Here is a 26,819-nt window from a genome sequence, read left to right on the forward strand (position 1 = left end):
CAATCAGGGGCCTAAATAACGATATTTCACCATGAAAAGAGAATTAGATGAAAATTTTCAAAATTCTAGGAATGCAATGGAAAGAATTTCAAAAAATTGACAAGGAGGCGAGTGCTAATATTTCACACATGGAAAGAGGACTAAAAAAAAAACTAGAAATGGAAAAATGAAATTTTTAGAAATTTGGGGGGGGTGTTAGGGGTGTTAACAGTTCGACAATATGTTTGCTTAATATAGTGGAAATTTTCTAGGAACTACCACTTCATCCTAGGTTCAAATCAGTTTTTTGGTATCTCGTGAATGCAGAGCTTCTTGTTAAGATAGTTTTTTTTCCAATGGATTGCAATCAACTCAACCTATGAATTATGTGGTGCTTTTGATGAATCAACCTAGCACGTTTTCCTTTCTTGTGAATCGACGAAGAGAATTTGGGCGGCGGGACCATTAGGCCTTCGAACAGCGCTTATATCCCACAATTCCATTCTCCAATTGTGCAATTCTCTCTTCTTCGTCAAACTCAAACTTGGATAGACAATCCAAGAAATGGTTTTTCTTTGTGTTTATAATTTATCTATTACTTTGTATGAGTTGAACAAAACTCTAAGACAAGTAACAATAAAGAACAAAAACCCATAAGAGTAATGACCAACGTGAACCAATGGATAAATGACTTAAACCACACCCAGATGCACCTATGGAACTTAGGACTCTAGATGAAAGTTGTATACAAGTAAACAATTCTGCATATGTGAATATATCAAAAATCATTACTTACCCACTTTATTTTGTGCAGGGGTACCTAATGAACTATTGAACATAGTAGAATGGAGTGTGTGTCTTTTTGGTAGAAACATTCACTTTGTAAGCATAGGAAAAGTAGACTATGGAACAGTTGAGGAGGCATTGGTATTTGGCATTATCCAAGGCCTAATTAGAGCAAAGGCACTAAGAGTGCACATTTAATATATTTGGTGTAATGAAAAAGAAGGTAAAGACCATGCTACAGGGCAATGACAACAACATGTGGCCCTAAAACTGATACCCATTTGGCAGAAGTTATTAACATTGCTAGGAATATTAATTTGTGTGATTTTCAATCCTACACTCTCAAACAATCGTTATTAGATATCATTCCTACAGATTTTTTGGAAAGTACCGATAGGACTAACTGTGCTTTAAGCTGTAATTGTATGCATTAACTTTTAATGAATTTTTCTTAAAAAAAAAGAAAGAAAGAAAGAAAAAGAAGAGAGAGATACTATCTGCCAAATTATTTCTCTCTTTAAAAGAGACTGTAATTTATTTGCCACTTCAACCAAAAAGCTGATCATACAAGTATTAAATTTCACCCAAAAAAAAAGGAAAAAAAGAAAAATTCCAAGTCTTAAATGGAGATGCTGTAAGGAACTCCCTTTCCAGTGAATCCAGATTATGGCTTCAAAAAACTAAAAGTTCAAGCTTAAATTTCACCACAAAAAAAATAAATAAATAAAAATCCCCAGTCTTAAATGGAGATGCTGTAAGGAACACCCTTGCCAGTGACTCCAGATTCTGAGAATGGCTTCAATAGTTCATACGGCACCACCCCTGCACCACATCTGTTCTTCAACTTCAAATCTTTGTTCTTGGCATCGATAATCCCTTCAAGCTCCTTCAATTTCCCATTAAACCTCTCAAATGCTGCCTTGATAACTGGATTCTCAGACCAAGCTGGTTCAGATTCACCTCCAAGGTACTCCTCATCCACAGAGTGGCTAGACAACACATCCAATACTGCCATTACCTTAGTAGCCTGAATTTCTGAAGGGAAACACTTCAATAGTGCAAACTCTGGCTTGGCCATGAAATTCTTGAATTCTTCCTCTGATGGTTCCTCAGTGGGCATGTTTAACCTTGCAATAGACGGCCGATTCGGGAAATACCCGGCGTAGTGGTATTGGCCAAAGTTGACAGCGGCATGGTGGCCGGAGGTGACCCAAATGATGGTTGTCACCACTTGGATTAGGTCATCTTGAGTTTTTAGAATGGGCCACCATGGTTCATCCTTCTTGTCTCCATGGCCTTTGGTTCTTACATCATTCCACCATGCTTGAAGTTCTTCATCTGATTCAACAAGGCTGGCTTCTTGATAATAGTGTTTGACATAGTCACTAACCCATTGCCTAAGAGCATCCCAAAGGATGAGACCATCATTGGCAAATGGGTAATCTTCAATTGTCAACTTTAGACCATGCTCAGCCGTTGGATCTTCAACAGCCATTCCTCTGACAGGAAAAAAAAAAAGAAGAGAACCTAATTAAATGATATCCAACCATCCAAATATTTCGTTGAATTAATACATGCAATGACTTATGACCTCTTCCTTGAATTGAATGAGCAATTCAAAATCATCCATAGTCTTCTCAGCTTCATATGCAGACAACTAATGGGTTCAGTAGAACCTAGCCAGCTGAGTAGTTCAAACTATTCCCTTTGATCCAGTTTCTTTTATCTTTGGCTCTAATATAAACAAAGCCAACCCAAAACATGGAGGGTTCAAATGGTCCAAATTAAGCCTTACCATATTAAGGTGGCTAATATTCAAGTTAATAAGGTGATCAAAGCTACCGTGAGCTAGTGAATTTACCTCCTAATCAAGTCTGCAGGCAAACCTTCCATGTCAAACCTCCAATACTTGTCATAATACACAGAGCTGAGCTCCATTGAATACTTCCCTGGAGAGAAGGTGCTTTCAATGATCCCACCTGCATTGATAAGAGACTCCCGAGCAAGTGCATTGATCTCCATTGTGTATCGAAAATGGGGAAACAACAGCCGATAGATCGGGTGCATTGCACTTAATTGTCGATTTGCTGCAATTATGTAAGGCTCAGTACAACAATGTGTCCGTAACCTGCAAGTTCTCCCATAACATTACAACATAGTTAGCTAGGGCTTAGGTTTCTCATTCATATTTGGAGCTTTAAAATGCAAGCTTACTTACCAGTGGACTACAAGCTGGTGAAAGCCAGAGTCATGAGCACAGACATGAGCTTTAGCCAGTCTCCATAGCCAGCAATTTGTGGCATCATCACCAGGGGAGAACACTTGCCTCCACATAGGCTTGTCATCTTTGGGTGGCCGAGTGAGTTCGATCACTAGAGGCCTCAATGTGTTGTCATGGGTAAGCATGAATAATGTGCGTGACCCATACAAGGTCGTTCCTTTGAGCTCTCTCACCTTGTGTACATAGGGTAACAACAGATCATGATAATCCAAGACGAACAGCTTTTTTCTCTCTATAGCCTGCAAGAAAAAAATTGAATTTTATGGTTGAAAAGATAATCCCTTAAATCTCTCATTTTTGCCTCCATTATAATTCAGACTTGTGCTACCTCATCAGTGGTCATGACACCTTTGATCTCTCGCTCGACTAGTTCTGCAGTAATTGCAGACTCAGTTGTGCCATAGATCTCAGGGTCAAGTTTGCTCTTAATCGGCCATTCCTGCAAGATTTACTTAGTTAAAAGCTTACTAATAACCCTTAGATGGGCTTCAATGGATTCAAAATTGCATAATTTTGTATCATACCGTGACCAACTGAATGCTAAAGGGGTTGAGACCAGCAAGAGTCTGGCGTGAGAATTCTTCATCCCTGAACCAAGAGAATTTGTCTCCTGCAACACAAGTAATTGGTAAAGAACCATGCATAAACATACAAATGTTACACACAGAGAGGAGAGAGAGAGAGAGGTGACTAACTGTTTATTGTCTCTGGAACCTCAAAGAGCAAGACCTCATCTTGTTTGTTATCAAGGGCTTTGACAAGCCTTGGTAAAATGGAGCTGAAGAACCAGCCTTGATCTTTAGGCTTAGGTACTTTAACCCCTTCATTGAATAGTGTATCAATGGCAGTGAAGTATGGGAATCCCAGTTCTTTATTGAGAAGTGCGGTCTCAAGTGAAGGCAACAGAGCATGAACCACTGACTTCACTGCATTGGTTGCGAAATTCAACTGCTTCACTTCAGAAAATGCCTCATCTCTTGGCACATATACGCTCGAGCTCCTTTCCTCGGACGAGGGATCTACATACATAGATCAAGCATATCATTATAAGCCACCATATTATTCATGTACTGCCTCATGTGGGTCTTAAAGATGAACTAAAATTTTCCCAAATTTATGATCAAGATTGATTCTTTGGTCTACTTCCCTATTGAATTTTTTTTTTTTTTTTTTTTTTTTTGGTAAATCAAACTTCATTCCAAAAAATGAAGAGAAAAATAGGAAAGTCCCAGTTATGAAGTTCCATGATAATTCGATGGTCATCATTGCCACAATAAGATCTTATAAGTGGATAAATACAATTCCCATATTTCTTCTCTACTAGACCCAGATACAATTCTTAAATATAAAAAATCATAAAAAATGAAAATGAAAAATATAGAAAGGATATATAAAAGATAAAGATGGAGAAACTAGATGAGGATAAGTCCATTTTTAAAATACGTGGATATAAATGGTTACCTTCCTTGTTCAAGAAATAGATAACATAAATAAGTACCCATAAGACGAGGGCTTAGGGTCCAAGTGAAATATAATAAGGTGTACACAACAATCTACACAATGACATCATATTCTTTTTCCAACATATATAAGTATAATAAGATATTATTTACCTGTCTTGCAATGAGGGCGTCCAGTTCTACAACGTCTAGGATAAGGATGTTTAGAGCCACCAAGGACAGGCCTTGCCAGGGCAGCACTCTTATCAGGGTCTCCCAAATCATTATAGGTGTCGTAGTCATAAATCCTCTCATATGTTTGACGCTCTCCCTTGCCATCCCCACGTAGATGCTCTAGTTCTATTGCTCTCAGCCTCTTTAGTCCATCTGGAGTCTCTGATGGTAGGCATGACTGCTCCACAAAAGATTGCATACATAAATATACATACATTTTTTTTATATCATTTTTCTTGGTCAAAAGGAAAACAATATAAAACTGCTTAGATAACAAGTCCAAATCCCCTCCACCTAGATTGCCCATATAGCCATACAATCACAATCATAGGCCTTGTCTGAGTGTGGATGTCATAGTCATGTAAATATAAGTGCACGACTGTATGAGTAGATTAAATGGAAAGGATCTAAATCCAACATAGTTAGGCAATAACAATGCTTGGGAGGACATCCACCAAAGCCTAGATAAAGATAGCTTTTTTTAACACCTAAAGCTAGGAAATTAGCATACATAGTTGCTTGGGTATCAATATATTAAAATATTCAAAAAAAAATCTAACTTTGCAGATTACATGTAAAATTAAACATTAAAATATGAAAGAATAATAATTAATTAGGTCCTACTTACTAGCCAGCCATGATTCCAACACTAAGTTTTTTTTTTTTTTCATATTAAAAAAAAAAAAAAACACTAAGAATTGGAAAAAGAATCATTTTTATTGTGACTAAAGCTTATTCTTTAAATAAAAAACTAGAAAGATAATATTAATTAACACTAGCAATCTAGCATCATGTATTAAGGGTGCACCCAAATCATTCCTTCACATCATGTTAGGCTCCATAAGCAAAGGCCACCAAACTTTGTCTCCTCACCACTATGGACTTCATTACTGTGTGCCATCAATTATCCTCACATTTCTAGCTTTAACATCAATACATAGATATTGGTTCCCATAAGTATCAATAAATTAGAGGATTCAACCACGTAGAACATTTTGATTTAAGAGTTGAATTCTATAACTCATTGAAGATTTTCTCAAACAAGTCAAACAAAAAAGTGTTAATCAAATGCGAGAGAGAGGGGTGAGGACCTTATTACTGAAGAAGATTCTCTTCTCTTTGTTCTTGAACTTGCTGTGAACAAATGAATCGCAGGCAAAGTTAACAGCGCCATTGGAGAAGCCTTCAAGGACAATGTTCTTCAGGTACATCTCCTTGTGATGCTCATTCTCCACCAAAACAGCTCCAACTTCCCCAAAACTCCCTGGAACCTCAATGTTACTCTCATATTTCACCTCTTTGTCATCCTTACTAACCCAATAAGCATATTCCTTGATGGTCTCCTTCTCCAACCCAGTACCTACAACACACCAAAAATTAATAACAATCATGCTGGAGAGAGAGAGAGAGAGAGAGAGAGAGAGAGAGAGAGAGAGTTGTTAGCAAATGAACTTACGAGGATCAAGGTCTGAGCTAACGAGCTCCAACAGCAAGGTTTTACCAAGTAAATCAGTGATTTCGTCGAGGCCTTTCTGCAACCCAATGTTTGATAAGAGCCCTCCGACAGTTAGTTGCACTGTAACTACCGCCTTAACTGTCACAGATTTTTCCGTGTCAGTTCCGGCGACGGCTTTAATATTGTCGCTGGCCACGGCCATGACAGAGAGCTTCTTTTCTTTCTGAAACAGCCCGAGCGACTCAACAGACCTAGATTGTTGCAACTGCACCTGAGGCTTCAACATTCTCTCTCTGTGTCTCTCTCTCTCTTTCTTTCTCTCTTTCTATGGTTTGGTGTGGTGAACTTAGCCAGTATGTTGAGGTTTATATAGGAAATGTGATTGGAATGAGGGTCCCATTTTGAAGAAAAATCGGATTTCTGGTTCTATATATTTGGTTCCTTTGACTACTAAGATTTTATCACTTTTTCTTGGTAGCAAGATATTATATTATTTTTTATATTCCCACGAAAAAAAGGATGTTATTTTAAAAGCTACCACAAGTGGTGTTTTGTACAAAACTCAGAATCCAGAATCCAATCTGTCTCTTGTGGCAAAGATAGAGCCCTCTTGGCTTGGCAAGCGGGTCTGGTAAGGTGTTGTTATCACTTAAAATGACTTTTTTTTGTTCGTATATGATGGTATGTCTTTTCTATACAAAGTTTGTTGGCTTTTATTGATAATTATTTGAATTTATTCTTTTGTAATTTTGTAGTGTCCGCAGAAAAATATTATTATTAGAACCAGTTAAGGCTCAACTCTTCGCTTTACGTTAGCGGAACTACAGGTCGGGCCGGGGCTCCGCGCTCTTTTTCCTTTTTAGCACTCACTTAAGTTGCGCTTAAATTATTGACTATACACTTAAGTGGAAAAAAAAATACTAAATTGCTCGCAATTTACTTTTTTTCAAAAATTTCAAATTACTTACTAACTTCGAAATTAAAATTACCATTTTGCCCATGAGGTTAAGGGAACTATAGTTTTGATTTTTTATCAAACCTCACATAATTTTTTCAAATTTACAAGAAAATTCATTCAACTCCCAATTATGGCTTCTAACCGCTAGCAAGAAGACGAAGAAGACAACCATCTCTCATCTCCCGGCTTTTACTTTACCGCCAACCAAAATCGAAGAAGACAATTACCGTCTCCCTTCACCAATGTTGAATTTGTTCTAACGATTTAAGGATATGACGATATTTTTTTTTTTAAAAAGAAAAAATCATTTGATTTCTATGCTAAATTGACTGATTAAGGATATCTTAATTTTCATTTTTAACACCTTATTTTGGTTTTCATTCAGATTCCGGAAGATAGTGCTGTTATTTGCTGGAACTTGTTTGGTTAAGCAAATTATGTACATACCATGAGGAGGTGAAGGGAGGTGACGATCGTCTTCTTTGATTATTGGTTGGCAGTGGAAGTCAGAATTCGAAGATGAGAGATTGTAGTGGTGGTTGTCTTCTTCGTCTTCTCACCCGGCGCCCGGCAGTAAAAGACAGAACCGGGAGGTTGAGAGAGTGTTTTTTTGTAAATTTGAAAAAAATTATTTGAGATTTGATAAAATTTAAAATTTATATATTTCTTCCCCATGAGTAAAATAATCATTTCAATTTCAAAGCCGATAGAATAATTAACAATGGTTAACTTAAACTTTTGAAAAAACGTAAATTGTGGATAATTTAGAATTTTTTTCCATTTAAGTGGAGGCCCAACTTAAGTGGGTGTCATGATTCTTATTATTATGTCATTCTCTTGTTTCTTTTATTTAACTATTAAGAAATCATGTAACCAATCTCATTGAGTTTAAATAAGGCTGTAATCTCTACCCAGTAAAATGATAAAATTTGTCTTTCAGTCATCTCTTTCGTGCAGTATCATGACAATTAAGTATGTCTTGATGTTTGACATATATTGGAGGATGTTTTTGAGCTTTACTCTTTGTTCACTTATTGTGTTTCCAATATGTTCTAAAGAAGCAAAACAGCATTACTGATTCCTTGGCAATAATAGCCCAGCTAGCTAGTGCCATGCCTAATTGTTTAGCCTTATTTTGTTCCTCAACTCTCGAGTTTATTGAGGTATCTGAATCATACTCAAATATGATTGAGATATCGGAGTTAACCCAATGTATGTTCTAATATAGACCATCAGATCAGTTATGATCCGACGGTGTGATGGACTTTGTTGTAGAGTCCAATTAACCGTAGAACCTAGTATTAATCTATAAATACTAACTAGAAGCAACTGTCTGAGTATTCCAATTAATTTAGACATTCAAAGTGTAATGCTTTAAGCAATCTTATGCTTAAATCCTAACCCTAGTTTTTTTTAGAGCTAGCCTTGAGGTTTTTTGTGGTTAATAAATACTTTCTTCTACCAAGAAAAAAAAAATTGCCTGTTGAGAAAAAGAAATAAAGAAAAAAAAAACATTAATAGAGTATTTCAGCATTGTATTTATTGAAGTAGCTGTCAAAGGGATGTAAATTTGTCTTAAAAAAATTAAAAAAATAATAATAATAAAATAAAAATAAATTTGTCCTAATAAAACCCTATAAAGTCATATGGGCAGCCGATCCCACATCAATTATTAAAAGGATTTGATGTGAATTGATCTGGTCTTAGATTTACCCACGTTTTAAACCGGTTCAATTGTATGGATAAATTCAACGAAGACTCTGCATAATTACTCTAATTTTTTTAATCACTAAACAATCTGTTTCACGTGCATTAAAAAAAACCAGTATGCTTCGCCTTCACGTATCCTATTTTGGATTTTGCCTCGTGGTAAATTTCGCAATACCTCTTAAAAGCTGAACAAACTGATAAGATTTTCCAACGTATGGTGGGACCATTTATTTTCCTTACCAATAACGTTTCAAATCAGAAGTGCATTGAACCAAAAAAAATAATTATAATAATAAATGCATTGGTGAATGGTGATAATATTTTCCCTTTTTCAACGAAGAAATTTATAAAAAAATGCACTCGAAAGAAACCCCAGGAGCAGCAAAACCACGAGTTTACCATGGAAGGCGTAGTCGGTGCTGGCTGCCACCAAACATGTATTTTTCAAGACCTATTAGGCCCTCTAGCCAAGAAATCATCCTGGTATCAAAGGCACCGTTTGTTCTCAAAAGTTGCGCGAAAAAAATAAACATGTGAGACCATATGTAATTTGGAGTAGCGAACATGAAAGTAAAAGAAAGGATTTTGTGAACAAATTTCAAATGTTGGTCCCACTTAAGGGTGCCAATTACGTATCGAAATCGTTTAACTATGTATTGAACCGCATTCGTTCAAAATTCGGTACGATACGTATCGAAATGGAATTTCTTCCGATACAATTCAAGTTTTAAGAACTCAAACCGTCGGTATGTACTAAAACTGTACCAAATCAAGGGAAATAAATGCAATTTTACAACTAAAATATTTTACCTTTACCCTATTCATAATTCCCTATTTCAGTTTTTCGTTTCGTCTTTCACTCCTCTTCTAGGTTTACTTGTTTTGTTTCTGTTAATATCAGATTCTATCGATTGTTTGATCGCATTCCATTAGGATCTTAATGAACTAATAACAAAAATGACATGGATTTGTTCATACCAAAAGTGTGACGCACTAGATACCGTATTTAAATTGTTTTCCCATACCGATTTAATACCGAAACTATATCGAACTGTTTTTGTAAATATCGAAACCATACTTTACTATGTAAATTCGGTATAGTACGGTTCTAATTTTCAGTATTCAAAGTTGGTACCGTACCAAAACCATACCGAATTACCGAAATTTACCGATTGACACCCTTAGTCACACTATTGTTTTCTGCTTTTTTTTCATAAAATATCACATATTTAGTGGAATTTAGAAAAGGGATGGGATAGAAAAGTTAGCATGTTACGACCAACTTTCCCACTCTTAAACCAAATAAGCCACACTATTGGATTTCATGAGAAAATTTACCTTTTCTAACTTTTTCTTGCCCTTTTTTTCCCACCTTGCTTCAGATTCAACAAACAAACCACGCAAAGAATCCTGAGTTCATAAACATAATACCCATAATCAAAATTACTAGCTAAACATAAAATTTCCTTAAACCAGTCCCAAACTACCCAACCAAACGACTAAACTAGCCCATTAAGGGCTCTAACAGCTGGTTGACAATCTGAGAACACCTTATAGAAACTAAGTTTCAAATCAAAAGCAAAATGTAATGTATCTCTTATGGCTTCTAGTTCAAGGATTGCAGCAGATTATCCGAGTAGCAAACCCAAAACCCCCCCAAAAAAATGCAATAGTACTTCATTAAGTTTGTCAAAGACGAAGGGCCCCCGAAGGCTCCGTCCCCCCCCAGCCCGGTGCCGTGCTGTCGGCCCCTCTTGTTTACTTCAAAGTCCAACCAATTCTTATTGTTGTACCTCTACTATCAGATGTGTACAGCCTTAGAGGGGGAGGCTTTCCAACAGGCCTTTGCAAAATCACAATGGAATAGAGAGTGCACCACATTTTCCACATTTGAAAGACAAAAACAATAGGTAGAGTAGAGGTAAAGGAAGCATTATGATCGATTGAACAATGCTTTGTCTGTATGAAGCTCTCCAAATAAAAGTATTTACCTTGGGAAGGGACTTCATTTTCTAGATTTTCCTACTAAAGAATGAAGTGGAAGTGGAAGACTGTGAAGACCCACTTCCAAGCTCATCAGCTATATTTGTATCGTAGGTTGACTTTGGATTAAAGACACACAACCTTGAAGCAGCCCAAACCCACTCATCCTTGGTGTAATGGGAAAGAATGGTTATAGTCTGAATGGCCAGACTGACTTGCAATGGAAATAAATAATTTGTCGAAGGTACATTTCATCTTTTCCTAGGCCAGTCAATAAGTTCCATTACCATGGATGGGCCATTATATATGGTTGATTTTGGAAAGTTGGGGAAAACCTAAGACCCAAGGGTCATTTAGTATGTGAGTCCTTGACCACACATTCCCTATTTTCCTCAACAAACCCTCCCTAAGGATTTCCCTGCATGCCCGTTACTATGTTTGTCCAACCCCAAGACCCCAAGAAGCATATGGAGGAGTGGAAGCATTCAAAAAGGATTGATGGGCATAATATCTTGCTTTACACACTCTAGCCATAAGTGTTTGGATGAGTAAGAAACATACACCCTTGTTTTGCTGACAGAGCTTTATTGAATATTGGAAGTCCTGATACCTTAGCCCTCCTGACTCTGTGGGAGGCACATCTTGTCCCAACTCACACAATTTATAGTTCTATCTGCTTCATTCTTCCACCAAATGTAATCTAATCAGTTTTGTGATGTGATTACTCAATCTTTTTTGTAGAAGAAAGCTAGATATAACTTACGTAGGAGAGGGTAGTGGCAAATGTCTTTACTAATATTTCCTTTTATGTATGAGATAGAAGATTTTCTTTCCACCCATTAAGCTTGTCAAATAGTCGATCATTTAAATGAAAGAAAGTGAATGATTTATTTCTAAGGTTGAAGAAATATACCCTCGAGAGTGTGAGAGAACCCTTCTGCTGAAAAGAACTACAGGTTTCCCACTTTTGATGTATTGCCCCGAAATGATTTGATGTTCCTACAAAACATAATTAATCATGTGAGCATGTTGTTCAATTGCTAGAGTAAAATCATACAATTATTCACCCCAAAAAAAAAAAAAAAAGAGATGATTGATTTAAGGGGCATTCTTAACAACTTTGATACTAGGGAGTTTGAGGATTCCCAAAGAGGACCTAAGTCTTTTTTATAAAGCCTCCTGACATAGTGTGAATATGTATAAGTTAAGGGGGCATCCTTGTCTAATGCCACTGGAGGGAGTCAAACTTTCAGTTTATTGTCCATTATTTAGTTTCACCTGGTATTCTACCGTTATTATGCGCTGCAAAATTCAATGAGTCCACTTTTCAACGAAACTATGAAATCTAAGAGTCTTTTGAATAAAACGCCATTCTAATTTATTATGAACTTTGCGAAGTCCAAGTTTTAGATTCATGTACCTTTTTTTTATTGAGATCTTTTTATGAAGTGCTTGCATTCATGTGCCAAGTAAATATCATCTGATATAAATCTACCTAGCATAAAGGCACTTTGTGTCTCACTGATCAAAGTTTGATAGACACTTTGCAATGACCTTATGGGAGACGATATATAAGCTAATGAGTCTTGAATGACTCAGCTCTTAGGGGTTTTTTTCTTTTTGGGATGGGAGTAATTATTGTTCTATTTAAGCTCTTTAGGAGAAAATCCCCCCAAAATAGGTGGTCAGTTCGAATCCCCTTGAGGCCAGGGGCGTAGCCCTACCTTATATTTTACCCCATCAACAATATATAATAAACCCACATCTTCCACACACACACACACACAAAAAGAGATTTTCATCCTTCCTAACTACTGTAAAAATGGTCTGCTTTGGGTTTTGATCCACCGAGTTTTCTGCTTGCTCTCTTGTTTGGGAAGAGAGCAGCCAAAAAAGAGGATCCAAATTCACAAAGCAATTCACTAGTTTCTTCCTTCCACGGGTCCACGTAAAACAGGCTGTTTGTTGGGCCATAACAAGCCCATCATTATTAAATGGGCTGAGCTGATGACGTTGACAGGAGAGGCCCATCAGATGCATGCCAAAACCACCAAATGCACTGATATGAGGACGAAGGTGCTGCTGGAAGAGGAGATGGATCCATCAATCTACTGACCTGGTGCTTAAAATGAAAAAATGAGAAAAGACAGCTGAGATAAGCTTGGAAGGAAGAATATATATATACTCATATATGTGTACCTACAAGTCCACGTTCAGCCATTAGCTCTACATGAGAGATAAAAATACATTTAGCACTTATTGCATTTGCATACATTCTTCACGGTCTTCACCAATGGAAGAAGCTTTGGTCCTTGTCTCCTCGAACTCATTACAAAAACAAACATACGATGAGGTCGATGAGTCCATATGATTGCACTGAAATCTCACTACAGAAGATATATTTGACAGTAAATGAAGGTGGTAAGAATCATTATGATTCAGTATACACAAAATTTTCCTATAAAAGAAGAGAGGAGGGGGGGGGGGGGTTGACCAAAGAAAACAATTTCTGAGAAGCCAAGTTGAAAAATTAGAAGTCATCATTGCAGACACGAAGAACAATCACACTCTGCACAAGATTGCTTCAGGATTAAATACATTGAGAAGACAGTTTTCATCAAGTAAGCTAATTACAGCAACAGAGTGAACAGATATCAAGCCTGATAAAAATGTTTAATGCAATAAAAGAACATGAACTAAAGTTGAAGCACTAGCATCACATCAGAATATCAAACAGTCCATACCCAGTACACAACCACAATGGGGAGGGTCGGGTCAAATGTACGCAGCCTCACTCCTGTGCCCAGGACTAGTGCACATTTCCAAGCATCGAGTATGTGCCTAAGTGGGTACTTGACAAATGCAGCAAGCATGACCTTCCGTGTCAGAAACTCTTTAGAAACAAAAATTCTAGCAAACGCTCCAGCACCAGAAAACAAGAGATGAAAGCAAACCAAATTATGTTAAGGAAAAAAGGAAGTAAGAAACAACTTCTGCCATAAAACTAGCCAGACTTTTAGCAGATACCAGCGTGTAGAATGAATTATCCACAACCAAAGAAGTAAGATTACATCATTACAAGGCTCAGTGACAGAAGTACTAGATGCACTTATTCAAGTCTACTGGAAAATTGTGAGACATCATCTTTCCTATATGAATCCTTCATAGAATACACGCCTAGATACCTACCATAATGGTGATAATGAAAAACCTTGAAATATGAGACCACCCCCAAACAAGGACAGCTAGTGAAAATTTCCCTAAAGAGAATACTGAATGTATGAGGGGAACTTAGACCAGCACATAAACCTAGTGCATCTAAATTATCTGTTCCCTGGACAATCCTGTCCATATCTTTCACTTGTTCATGCTTATTATAGCTTTGGGGTGTCATGAAGCTCTCTGTACTACTGTAATATTTTTGTGATCCATTTAATATGACAAACGAATTAAGAAAGAGTCATGGAGAATAACACTGCAAATTAATGACTTGACACTAACTTTTTCCATTTCATTTTAGGATATAAAACAGGGCAACCTCAAAATTGATAAAGAAGTTCAACTGGTGAACTCTGTCTGCTCCATCTCCTGTTATCAACAGAGAAATTACAGATTAGAATCCTGTACCATGAGGGGGGAAAACGAATGACTTTAAGAACATAGATTATTTCTCTGTCTATTAGGAACATATTTAGTAAACCTACCAAAAGAAAAAACATCAAACCCTAACAATAGTTTGACCAATGAAGAATAGCATTATTTCCTGACAAAGAGGAGACAGAAATCATCCAATCTATTTGGAACTCTAATGAATAGTGGACATCTAGAATGCGTAAAGTCAGTATTCTTTTACTGTATGAGGTCTATCCAAATGTGGTGAGCTTTTAGTAATAAAACCAGCTGTTGCGGATACCTTCTTCTTGAATCCTTCTTCCACACCTCCAACGTCACAGTAAGAAAGAGATAGAAGAGCACTATGGAGAATGCAGTCAAAAATTCATAATAGAATCTGACACAAGTTGATTATCTTCATGCATAAGGTTAATAGATTACGTAGTACAAAAGATTACAAAATCCTCACAATCTTCCCCTTGTTCTATCTATTACAGTCTTCATTATTCTGATGATTACCATTTTCCATACATACAAATAGAAGGAGATCAGCTAGAAGCAACATCTCTTGGTTCGTGTTCTAACAGGAGATACATGTGATTGCATGTTGCATGCTTGGATTATTTTTAGATTGCATTGGCTTATTTTTCAGCAGGATAAGCAAGTATCATGGTCTCAGTGCGTTCAATAAACCGTTTATATTGCATACTTATGATAGAAAATGTATTCCAAATAGATCAAACACAGTTAGATGAACTTTACTTTTCTTTATGATAAGTCAGTTGGACGAACACAGTAAGAAATTTTCCATGACTTTAAATTAACAATGGTTCCTTCTTGATGGAACAGAACTAAATTACACTTTATTGAAAAATGGTACTTCTGCTGAAAAGAATCAGCACAAAGTATGCAATTCTTAAAAAAACTTGATACAGTGGCCACATTCTATAACACTTAGCCTAGTGTTACAGACTGAGGAAATCTCACATGCAAATCAAAGAGATGGAACCAATGGGAATGCTGATGACATCCAACCTTAAATCAGACATGCTATCTTCCAGTCAGTGGGTTTCTCCCAGAGTCTAGTGAATTACCACATGTTGATGGATTCCTTCTCCCATATCGTGGAGGCAATATGGACATTGGGCCATTAATGTCCACCTTTAACTGTAATAGCCACTCCACTCAGCTCCAGTATAAACAGATACAAGGAACCAAACTAATGTGCTTCCACTGATTATTTGTCCAGAGAGAATACAAGGGCACAACACTTAGGAAGCCCAGTTAGAGCCGTGCTGAAAACATGATTTCACTTGTTCCTTCATTGATCACTTCGGTTAACTAGAAAGACTCCACTAAGACATCTGCTCCTATAGAACACGAAGGCCAGGACGGTGAGAGTGCAACAACCTTCCCAATGATGATAAGGGTTGGTGAAACCAAGTTTGCAGAAGTAACTTCATCAACAAGATCTATGAGTTGTGCAAATACCTACATTAAGGTTCAGATAGATGTGAAATTAATTATTACCCAGTTTGCATCAGTAGTTGACAGTAAAATTGAAACCCAAATTCAACCAAAAAAAAATTGAAACCTAATGGTTTATGGTGGATAAGCAAAGTAAACTGCAGCAGACACACACAGTTGAAACAAAAACTATAATCCATGCTCACTTACCACCCGTTGTTGAGGAGTAGTCCCTCGTTCTATCGCAGCAGCTGGTGTATCAGGTGGTAGACCATGATGCATCAACTTCAAAGCAATAGATGGGAGGGTGGACAAGCCCATATAAATAACCAAGGTTGAATCAGGATCAGCTGCATGCTCTGCCACATACAGAGGATCTGCTCCTCCTTTTCTTGAGTGTCCTGTCAGAAATCTAACACTATTTGCAACACCCCGGTGGGTCAATGGAATTCCCAATTCTGCTGCAATCCCTGAAGCGGCAGTAATGCCTGCACCATAGAAATCCAGTGATTAAACTGTTATGGAACATAAGTGCCGCTTTGGTTACAGTTAAAACGGTGGAAACTGATTTACTATGTCGTACTTGTACCTGGAATAACCTTGACTTGAATCCCTTGTTGTCGCAAGAAATCCATCTCCTCTCCACCCCTCCCAAATACCTAGCAACCCAAGTCAACGGATCAATCTTAATCCATCTTGGGAAATCACTAGCACACTAGCTAATTCCACTTGCTTATGAATCATTTCTACGAACATGTGACGGTAGAAACTTACCAATGGATCACCCCCTTTTAGCCTTACAACAGTAGCACCAACTTCCGCAAAACTCAGAAGCAACTCATGGATCTCCTCCTGCAAAATCAATCAAAATTGAGAGGACAGTCTTAAAACTTCAAATTTGAAATGGGTAAGAACTCGCACTTGCAATCACCGAAAGAATCAAACTTTAATGCCAAAATGGAAGTTTAGGATGAACAAAGGACCTGAGTACGGCTATGATAACCAGCAGTCTTGCCAACATAAAGAAGCTTAGCTTCTGGTTGCACAATCTCCAACAAATCATTCGACACCAACCTGTCGTACAACAGAAGATCAGCACTTTTAATTACTTTCAGAGCCTTCAACGTCAATAGCTCAGGATCTCCAGGACCAGTTCCGATCAAGAACACATTTCCAGGCGTTCTATTACCTCCATCGGACCCTTGTTTCTTTCGTTTCTCCTTCAAAACCTGAAGCAGCTTCTTCAGCTCGGGGAGTTGAAGAGCTATATCGTTCTCTCTAATGGATCTTAAATTCGAATCAAATGGGAGAGAACAAGAAGAATTTAAAGATGGGTCATTGTATAACCAACTATCTCTTTGATACCTCTCTATGGAGTGTTTTTCTGTGAAAGGAGAAGGGGAGGAAGAGGAGGGAGGCGTGTAGGAGCAACTGGGTTGTTGCAGATTAACACCACTAGGTTTTCTAGACTGGAAAGATGAATGAGCAGCGGAGATTGATGAGAAACGATTGATCAGCGCCATAACTATAGAAACTGAACTGAATTGAGAGTTGAGACTGAAAAGATGAGAATTTACAATTACTGAATCGAACGAGGAGAGAAAAAGATTCGTTTTTATACCTACCCAGTGAAAATGACTGGCGGCTTTGAAGGTGTGTTTCGTCCCGTTTGGGAGCACGAAAAGTCAAATCAAGGGTCAAGAGTGGCTTCCTGAACCGAGTTGGAGGGCTTGGGCAGATTCATTGGACGACGCAGAGGCAGAACTCGGTATTGGAATCGGCGATACGAATCGATTAAAGGTCTATTCCTTAATCCAAAAGTGGACCCCACAGCTTTGGTGGCCTATCAACTGTTGGCCTTAGAAAGACACCAAGAGTCAAAAAGAGAAGGCTCCGGCTTCCTCTATTCCTCAGAAATACAAATTCTTAATTAGCACGTCACGAAATGGTGTTGAGCTGTCTACCCAAAAAAAATAATAATAATAAATAAATAAATAAATAAATAAAAATAAAATAAAATGGTGTTGAATTTGAATTAATGCGCAGCACTTGGACCCACCTATTGGTCGAAATCGAAGAATCCGGATCATCTCCCCCATGGTTTTCTAATCACAAAAACCAGTGGGGCCCACTGGTGAAAAAAAATTTTATTTTTTTCAAAAAGTGTTTTTCACCGTAGGCCCCTACTGGTTTTTGTGGTCAGCAAACGTCGAGGTCGCTGATCCGAACTCAAAATTGAAATGGTGGCAGTTGACACTTGACACTAATGTGCAGCACCTGGCCTCGGTCAAGATCAAAATTTTGGAGAGGTTGATCACAGGCATCATAGAATTGCGCATTTAATATGCAGCACTAAAGTAAAACCGCATAAAATGATAATGACAGCATCCTAATGCATTTATCAATAGAAAACCACACTGATTTATTTTATTAATTATATTGATTTTTAATTGTTTTTCTGTTATTTATTTCTTATTTTCTCTTTTTTTTTAGGATTTATATGTGGATGTGTTTTTAATTTTTTTTTCTTCCTATTTTGTAGTTTTTTTTTTCTTTCTTTCTTCCATTTTTTTATACGTATTCATTAAATGTGATTAAAATTTTCTCCATCTTTTATAAGAATCTATTAAAGATAATTTAATATACTTTTTAATTTCTCCTTCCTTTATAAGAATCTATTGAAGAAAAAAATGAACACATATTAAAAAAAATTAAAAGTAAAAAGCTCTATAAAAGAGGCCAAGAGAGGGAACAAGAATAAATAATAAAATAAAATAAAAATAGAAACAGCCATAATCACATATAATAGATTCTTATATAAAAGAAAAAAAATTCTTTAATCGATTAAAAAGAGAAAACAAAAAAAAATTAAAAAGGGCAATTTAGCCATTAAAAAAATCAAGGAAAAAAGAGAGATGAGCCTTCATATTTTTGAAGAAATCAAGAAGTGAAATTTTTGACATAAGAACAAGAATAAATACGGGAAAGATAAAAAAAATTCTTATTTTTTGTCCAAATACATTTGAGCCACCATGTCACTTTAGAAATCTTTTTGAAGTCGTTTTAGAAATTTGATGCCTATGACTATAAAAAGAAAAAATTAGGATTTTTAAATTTATAAGACATGGTTTGTAAAGCAAGGACATTGGACCACACAAAAGATACCTGCATGACAATAAACAAAGATTCTAGGTAACACTCAGCTAATGTATTGGAATAGTTTAACACTATAGTTTTTTTTTTCTTTGGTATTGAAAAAATTTACTATTAGTTTTTTTTTTTTTTTTAGTAATGAAAAAACTTACTATTAATTAATATTAACGGATACAAAGTTTAGTAGTATCTAGTACAACTAAGGTCTTCTAATATTCTACGGAGGATATGGATGTTACATACTTGAACCACTGTTGGAGTATGCGCTGACTAAAATCCTTAATGTTAATACCCTTCATATTACTTACTACATTTATCAAAAGCGGGACATAAGCTAATGGTCACCTGCTGAGGTTCGAAGGTGAAAGTAGGTCTCGCACATCCTTTTCATTACACCATACTTCATTCAATTGAAGGTTCATTTGTTGTGCTTGATCTATTCCATCTTGTATCCCTTGTAGTAACACCTCAATCATATTCCCTTTTCCAATTCCTCTTATGCTGACATACTTTAGTTATCCTTCCCAAAATAGCCCCACACTCCATCCAACATTGTTTTTTACTGCGTTATGTACCCATGCACACATCAAAGTTGACATTAAATTAGATTAGTAATAGTTTTACAAAAACAAATATTTGGTTTAACAGTGATTTCTCTTTTCTCACTAGGTGCGGTTTCGACAGTTTCACTTGTGTTTAATTTCAGATCTTGGATCCAAACCAATGTTTTATGTAACACAAATTGATTTTGAAGACCAACACTATCCAATTTTTAGTTGGTCTATTGAGTCCAGGATCTGACAGAAAAGAACTGCACATATACGTTATTGACAATCTACTAGTGGGGTTTACCAAAAAAGAAGACAAAAGATAAAAGATAATTTACTAGTGGGCGTGTCAATGGGCTGGGCTTGATCAATACTAAAGTAAGCCCAATTAGCCAGCGTTCTATGCAACTGAGCCAGGCCCAGCCCAAGTATCCTTACAATCTCTTTTTCTTTTCTTTCTTTCTTCTTCTTTTCTTTTCTTTCTTTCTTTTTTTTTTTTTTTTTTTTTTTTTTTATTTTAGAAAAAGAAAAATTGCATTAAAAGTAAAGTTGATAGCAATTACAAATACTAGATATTGTTCTCTTACAGTTATCTTGTAAAGTGGCTGCCGTATTAGCGTATCCCTCAAAAAAGTTCTGGAGCACTGGATTTTGGAAAGTTTTATATTCCATAATTTTTATTGATTTTGCTAACTCCATCAGTATGGGTAATCCCTAAAGAGTCCATTTCTGTTTTGAAGGCCATGATAGTAGTTCTGCAATGTGTTGATTGTTTGTCTAGATTTCATCTATCTTAAGCCCTTCTTCCTCTGCTTTTGCAATCCTCTGTTGCGGACCCATAAGCATAGCCTCCATGATCCCAACTTTCTTTTCTCTTCCAAAATTGATGGACCACAGATGTCCTTCTGTGTATACTCCAGTGCTCCACTCGACAGCTCCTAGCTGCTGGTTATATAACCATGCACACAGGTTGACTCCATTCACATTATTATCGAGTTCGAGGCATACATGCAAGAATAAGGAAGGTTCACCCAAGAACTGAATAATGGAACAGTAATTTTCTAAGAAGTGGGTTAGCATGGACTTAGAATGTTGCCATTGAAATTACCTGAGACAATCCAACCCTCTTTTTAATCGAATTCCACAGGAATCCAATTGAAATGGATTGACTGAACTTGAGACCTGCTAAGATCCACAAGTAGATGTTAGAGTGAGTCGATCAGGGTGATCGACGGGTTGCCTCTAATGGTTGACGGTAAAGTTAGACAATGAGCAATTATAGGAAAAGTATGTAATTGCAGTGAGTTTGAGAGAGGCTTTCAGGGTTTGGAGTGCGTACCATTAGTTGGCCTTAATCTTTGATATTTATACTCACTACTAAGGTTTAGGGTTTCAGTGAAGTTGTAAAATCAGCTAACCTTATGCATGTCCTAGTCAACATTAGTCATCACCATTTGATTGCTCTATTCACAAAAAGTAGCTTGGATGATAAAGAATGTAAGCCTAGTTGGCGATCGCACACCACGTGACTCTTGTCACATCTTTGTAGCATACGCATCAAATGGCTAATGGCTGGATAAATTCTAAACCGGATTTGATTGTTGATCAAATGAATCAATACTGATTCACCGGCTGGAGCAATAGTCAGATAATGTACCCATGGCAGATCTTTTTTTTCCCTGTACAAGGTCGCTTTTTGTATATAAAGAGGTTGATAATATTATATATAACATCAGGGAGAGTTGAAGCCACGACCTCTTCATTAAAAGATGTCATTTATTACCAATCGAGCAATTGTGTGATGGTCATAATTTTGAATCTCTGATAACTGGGTTAAGGTAATTCAGACTGAGCCTTGTATTAGATAATGGGCTGAATCAGAGCGATTCAAACCTATCTGGATTAAAATCGGATTGGAATCGGGCGAACCTGATCCAGCTCCGAGTTCTGATATAATTCATAAGGGCATTAGGGTTTCTGAGGTTTTAATAGTCGCCGACTGTTGTCAGTTCACTCGACCGTCCAAACGTTTCAGAGGCTTAGAAAAATTAGCAGGAACTCCAAGCTTCTTTAATGGCGCCAAAGAATGGGAAGCCTAGGGTTTCTAGAAACCCAGATCTCATTCGTGGTATAGGTAAGTACTCTCGATCGAAGATGTACCACAAGCGTGGTCTCTGGGCCATCAAAGCCAAGAACGGCGGTGTCTTCCCCCGTCACGATGCCAAGCCGGCGGAATCGAAACCTCAAGAAAAGCCACCCAAGTTTTATCCCGCCGACGATGTCAAGAAGCCTCTGGTTAACAAGCGCAAGCCTAAGCCTACTAAGCTCAGGTTTGTTATTGCAATTTCTAGTTTTTAGATCCCTAAATCGTTTCAGCTTTTCTGATAGTTCCTCATTTGATTATATTTTCCTGTTTCTTTACGTTTTAGATCGAGTATAACCCCTGGAACTGTTTTGATTATCCTTGCTGGGAGGTTTAAGGGGAAAAGGGTTGTTTTCCTGAAGCAACTCCCTTCTGGTTTGCTTCTCGTTACAGGTGAGTTGTCCTTTATGTATTCCTTTAACCTTTTTAAGAGAAACTGCCTCTAAAAGTAATCTAGGATATCAAATTGTTGCTTATAGTAATGTAATTGTCTCGCTTCAATTTGTATTACGCATTTGTTTTCATAGTTCAAGACGATTCAATTTCCTTGGAAGGTTGTCATTGTCCCCAAAGGTTTTATTTGGCTTTGCTTCATGAAAAATTAGTTTTTTTTTTTAATTGGAAATCTATTGTTTGTTACCAGTTGTTCCTCTCATTTTCAAGCGTATTGTCCTCTGTTATGTGCTTCGATGGTTAAATCTTCTGTTTTTCTGTTGGGTAATTAGTTTTAAGTTTTCACTTGTTGTGATCAGACTTTTTATACCAATCCTAATGTTGGATCAGGAGATTTTCCAAGTAAAGACATTTTAGTTTGAATGAGTAGGATGTCGCATTAGTTCCTGTACGTTATGTTTTGCAGCTTTTAAGCAAGTTATGGTGCATTTTCTCCTAATGAACATAATATTAAAGAGGCTATTAGCATTTTAATTGGTTAAAAAAAATATATATTAGACCCTTATCCATGTTTACATATCAGCATTAACATGTTTTGCCATTTCTTCTGTCTTGAAGTTTTGCCACTGTATTTTGCCTGTGAACTCTTCCACTACTGTGTTGCTTTAGTCTATTACTCATGTAGCACATACAGTTGCCTTCAGAGGTCTATAGGGTGTTAACTTTGCCACTTTTAATTCCTGTAGCACACAGTCCTGTGATTTACAAATCTTTGATTCTATTCACACTTCAATGGTTTCTGTTATTTTTGTGGGTGATTAGGGTGAGCCAATAAAGTTTTAGGACCTTTAATCTGGTCTGCTTTTTTTCATACAGTTTAGGCTCCTTGTGAGGCTGCCTCTTTTTGTTTGTTTTATGCTCTGTTTCTGTTTTCTGTGAATGTATTATTTCTAGAGGCTTGTGTTGTATCTGTAGAATGTTAATGATAGTGAAGCTGGTATATTGGGGTTCCCCTAATCTTGTATTCACAGGCATTTTGCTGTTCCTTAATCTCTACATCTTGTATGCTTAGCATTGGCTGTTTTTGTAGTTGCCTGGGGTAAACTTGGTTTCTTAAGTTCTTTTGTGGTTGGACAAGTAATTTTGTAAATTTGATCCGTTTTCACTTTAAATGGTTATTAGCAGCCCTTGATGTATATATATATTTTTAATGCTGCAGGGCCATTCAAGATTAATGGGGTTCCTCTCCGCCGCGTTAATCAATCATACGTGATTGGAACCTCCACCAAGGTAGACATTTCTGGTGTCAATGCCGATAAATTTGATGACAAATATTTTGCAAAGGAAGTCGAAAAGAAGAAAAAGAAGACAGAAGGTGAATTCTTTGAAGGAGAAAAAGAGGTCAGTCCTTACTATTTGCAAATAACTTGTTGCCTTGAATAATTTATGTGTGCAATGGTCTAGCACCAGTAATTGACCCCTGCTATGTTGCACCAGTGAAAGGTCATGAGCTTGAGCCATTCTGTTTTTACTGAACCTTGTCTTTACAAATGTAGGAGAAAAAGACACTTCCACAGGAGAAGAAGGATGACCAGAGAGCAGTGGATGCTTCCTTGATAAAGGCAATTGAAGGAGTTCCAGACTTGAAGGTTTACTTGGCTGCAAGGTTTTCTCTCAGTTCAGGCATGAAACCTCATGAACTTGTCTTCTAGGAAACACCTTCAAGCCGTTAGATTCCCCGGCGCTTAATTTTTGCCATCAGATCTTGTATTCTCGTTTTGGATATCGAAATTATTTTTTTAATCCTTGCATTGGGTAGGTTCTTTGCTTAATCAATTTGGTCCTTCTTGGGTTAATGACCATGCCAGTTTTTAATGAAATACATCTTGAGAATTTATTTGTTCTTTTTTTCTGTGCTGAAGTAATACGTCGAGCATAAACTTCTCTCAAAAGCGTCCATGTAGGGCATCAAAAACTCTGAGGCGAAGTGTAGATTGCATTGTACTTTGAATCTTTGATAATTGCAAATAACGATGGATCGCATTAGTGCGATTGCTTCCTGAGGATATGGATCTTTGCAGCAACAAAGAGTCTCAACTGATACGCTCATTAACCCAAATAAGGCCTTTGGAAAACCCTGATGAAGCTTTGAATCACTATATTTGCAGAACAATGGAATTGAAATTTAAATACCCTCACGAGACTGTAGACGCACAGTGAGCTCTTTTACATGGTTAACCTTTGCAATGGTCACGGTTGTACGGTTAGGCCCTCACGAGAAATTTAAATACCCTCACGAGACTGAGGGCCTAACCATAACAACCGTGACCATTGTTTATTGAGTAAATTACTCAACTCCATTGAATTTAGGAAGCCTTAAAAAAGCTGAAGAATGCTGACTTCCAAGGTCATTTTTTATTTGCTGTACCAGGAACTTTATTGGTTTGGAGTTCAGGAGTTGAATCTTGGATGGGTTTGATGAGAACCGAAACTTGAGAATTGGATAAGGCGTAAGATCTGAGATAGAATCTATATTACTTCCGTTCTCAATCTATAGAAGCAATTATTGTCAGAGCCTTTGAAGTTATATCTTCCATTTGATGCTTCACAGCGTGCTCTGCTAGAATAATTTGTTTTTATTCGATTTGAATCACCATATGATGTTATTAGCTCTATGTGCTTTTTGCTTCTTTTATTATCAAGAAGAATAAATTATGAAGATACAATTCTACAATTACAGTTGCTACAAAGTGATAGCATGGAGTTCCCTTCCCAGGAACACATTCATCTGCAGGATTCATGCAAAGCCATCGCCGGCAGGACTGAGAAGCACGCAAGTTCCAAAGGGTTCAACTCAGAAACCAACTTGACCGGTCACCAACCCAAATCACGATTCCTCTTCAATGCATTCATCAACGCCAGAATCCAGAGCTGGTTTGTAACTTTTCTTTTACCCTCCAAGCAACCCAGGAACCTCAAATTTGAAAGACTGAGACAGAAAATCAAGACACCTTCTGCAGCTGATCAAAGAAAACGCTCCTGGGTAGTTTCATTTCAACATGTCACCAAGAGAGAAGAGACTTCATAAGAAGTGGAAACACTAAAGGCGTGAGAGATTTGAGCCGATGGGGAAGTAGGATAAGGGAATCGGAGCTCCAGATTTTTCTGGGTTTGCTTTGGAAGGTTTCTTTCGCTCTTTCTCATTTGAGATTTTGATTTGGGCTTTCCTTTTGTTCAGATCATCGGCTTCCTTTTTGTCGGAGACGCGAAGGGGAGAAATGCCAAAGCAGCTGCAGATGTTAGAAAGCATCGGCATGTTCTTTCACAGACAAGGAGAATTGGAAGAAGTTTTCACTATTACAAAGCTTTTTCACTCTGGACTTTGATGGCTGATACTTAGTTGAGAATTTAATGTTGAACGATTCCTCTATAAATAGAAGAGATGATATCAAATTGGTCTTTGGCGTTAATGGTTTTATCAATTAAAAAAAGAAAAGAACTTTGAATGGCTTGGCTTAAAATTGATTCTTGGCGAGCAAGTTTTCCTTGAGCAGCCATTACCCAAAAAAAAAAAAAAATTTTCCTTGAACAGCACGTGTAGTTTCTCTCCAGGAAAAGAAGAAATGAAAAAAATTAAAAAAAGCACATATGGTAGTTTTAGGTAGACGTTAAACGGGTCGTATATTTAATGAATGATAGATTCTTTGACATAAGATGTTGGAGTTCGAATTTTCTTGATTGGCACAAGATGGGTTGGAGGCTTGGGGCTAAGATCCAACGGTTATATTTCTTACCCCCAAAAAAAAAAAGGGAACGGCTGTTTTACAAAGCTTAAGCTTTCTATAACTCAATGGGCACTATACTATCCATAGACTTCTCTCGTTTGAATGAGCACTAAGAAATCAAGAATATAACTAAAATTAATTGAATGGTCACTGAGATTGAATGTAATTCACATATCAATACGGTAATGAAAAACTTTCATTATGCAGAAAAAAGATTACAATGGTTGTCACTTAACAAACGATATTATAGAAATTCTCACTTAAAACACTACCCTGAAAATTTCAAATCTCACAATGGAAAACATATGGGATATATTTATAGAGTTTAATTGAATAAATGCGTTGATCCATTGGCCCAAGATATCTTTTTCTGTCACAAATTTGAAGGGTAACATTTGGTTTGCCTTCGGGCCAACATAATTTTTTTTTTAAACTTCGGGCAAACATGATTAAGGGGCATAATTATCTTTCTACTAATTGTTTTTCTTTTCCTTTTTGGTACAAATGGGCTTTATTAAAGCAGGGGATGTGATATTATTAATATGCTTGAGCGAGAGTCAAACCCACAAACTCTTTACTAAAAGGTGTTGGCTTCAAACTAGAACAATTTTGCCCTGGCAACGTAGGACCAAGAAATTTTGTTGGATCCTCTCTCTTTGCCTGCTCAGCTCTCTCAATATGTTGTAGAAGATCGACAGGGTCGTAGGTTCTCTAGAACCTAATCCTGTATTATTGTTTGTATTTTATTTATTTCTATTAATATTAATATAAAGTCTCATTTTTTCCAAAAAAAAAAAAAAAAAAAAAAACTTTGCCGCATTTTTCTACTAATTGTATTTTTCAATAAAAATTTTCTCCAATAATAGACGGGACAAGTGGATATTTTACACTA

At 36.9% G+C, this 26,819-nt stretch overlaps 3 protein-coding genes across 3 annotated transcripts; 1 reads left to right on the forward strand and 2 right to left on the reverse strand.

The window, feature by feature from the left end:
- Positions 1 to 1,311: 1,311 nt before the first annotated feature.
- LOC149001477 (linoleate 13S-lipoxygenase 2-1, chloroplastic-like) lies at positions 1,312 to 6,495 on the reverse strand. The gene is made up of 9 exons (XM_089136178.1): positions 6,176 to 6,495; positions 5,811 to 6,079; positions 4,660 to 4,897; positions 3,742 to 4,065; positions 3,571 to 3,656; positions 3,375 to 3,485; positions 2,984 to 3,285; positions 2,627 to 2,893; positions 1,312 to 2,264 (listed from the first exon to the last, which is right to left on the reverse strand). The coding sequence occupies exons 1-9, from the start codon at positions 6,459 to 6,461 to the stop codon at positions 1,505 to 1,507; spliced, it is 2,643 nt and encodes an 880-aa protein (XP_088992304.1). The 5' UTR covers positions 6,462 to 6,495; the 3' UTR covers positions 1,312 to 1,504.
- A 6,254-nt stretch (positions 6,496 to 12,749) lies between these two features.
- On the reverse strand, positions 12,750 to 17,486 carry LOC149001478 (S-adenosyl-L-methionine-dependent uroporphyrinogen III methyltransferase, chloroplastic-like). Its single transcript, XM_089138239.1, has 5 exons — positions 16,889 to 17,486; positions 16,680 to 16,757; positions 16,495 to 16,564; positions 16,116 to 16,393; positions 12,750 to 15,929 (listed from the first exon to the last, which is right to left on the reverse strand). Exons 1-5 carry the CDS (start codon positions 17,426 to 17,428, stop codon positions 15,780 to 15,782), a joined length of 1,116 nt encoding a protein of 371 aa, XP_088994365.1. The 5' UTR covers positions 17,429 to 17,486; the 3' UTR covers positions 12,750 to 15,779.
- A 4,097-nt stretch (positions 17,487 to 21,583) lies between these two features.
- LOC149001479 (large ribosomal subunit protein eL6z-like) lies at positions 21,584 to 23,945 on the forward strand. Its single transcript, XM_089138079.1, has 4 exons — positions 21,584 to 21,936; positions 22,036 to 22,142; positions 23,362 to 23,543; positions 23,699 to 23,945. The coding sequence occupies exons 1-4, from the start codon at positions 21,680 to 21,682 to the stop codon at positions 23,852 to 23,854; spliced, it is 702 nt and encodes a 233-aa protein (XP_088994205.1). The 5' UTR covers positions 21,584 to 21,679; the 3' UTR covers positions 23,855 to 23,945.
- The last annotated feature ends 2,874 nt before the right edge of the window (positions 23,946 to 26,819 follow it).

This window comes from Hakea prostrata, chromosome 10 (assembly GCF_041222555.1).
Source record: "Hakea prostrata isolate BN-2017 chromosome 10, UWA_Hpros_2, whole genome shotgun sequence".
Classification (NCBI taxonomy): Eukaryota; Viridiplantae; Streptophyta; class Magnoliopsida; order Proteales; family Proteaceae; genus Hakea; species Hakea prostrata.

Bases quoted from the DNA above. Each gene is read 5' to 3' on its own strand.
- LOC149001477 (XM_089136178.1), bottom strand. From the start codon at position 6,461: ATGTTGAAGCCTCAGGTGCAGTTGCAACAATCTAGGTCTGTTGAGTCG. The intron at 4,898-5,810 runs GTCCTCACCCCT...TTTGTGGAGCAG, and splicing joins GAATCTTCTTCAGTAATAAG to TCATGCCTACCATCAGAGAC. The intron at 2,894-2,983 runs GTAAGTAAGCTT...GAGAACTTGCAG, and splicing joins CACCAGCTTGTAGTCCACTG to GTTACGGACACATTGTTGTA.
- LOC149001478 (XM_089138239.1), bottom strand. From the start codon at position 17,428: ATGGCGCTGATCAATCGTTTCTCATCAATCTCCGCTGCTCATTCATCT. The intron at 16,758-16,888 runs GTCCTTTGTTCA...TTGATTTTGCAG, and splicing joins GTTATCATAGCCGTACTCAG to GAGGAGATCCATGAGTTGCT. The intron at 16,565-16,679 runs GTAAGTTTCTAC...TTGGGTTGCTAG, and splicing joins TAAAAGGGGGTGATCCATTG to GTATTTGGGAGGGGTGGAGA.
- LOC149001479 (XM_089138079.1), top strand. From the start codon at position 21,680: ATGGCGCCAAAGAATGGGAAGCCTAGGGTTTCTAGAAACCCAGATCTC. The intron at 21,937-22,035 runs GTTTGTTATTGC...TTTACGTTTTAG, and splicing joins CCTAAGCCTACTAAGCTCAG to ATCGAGTATAACCCCTGGAA. The intron at 22,143-23,361 runs GTGAGTTGTCCT...TTAATGCTGCAG, and splicing joins TGGTTTGCTTCTCGTTACAG to GGCCATTCAAGATTAATGGG.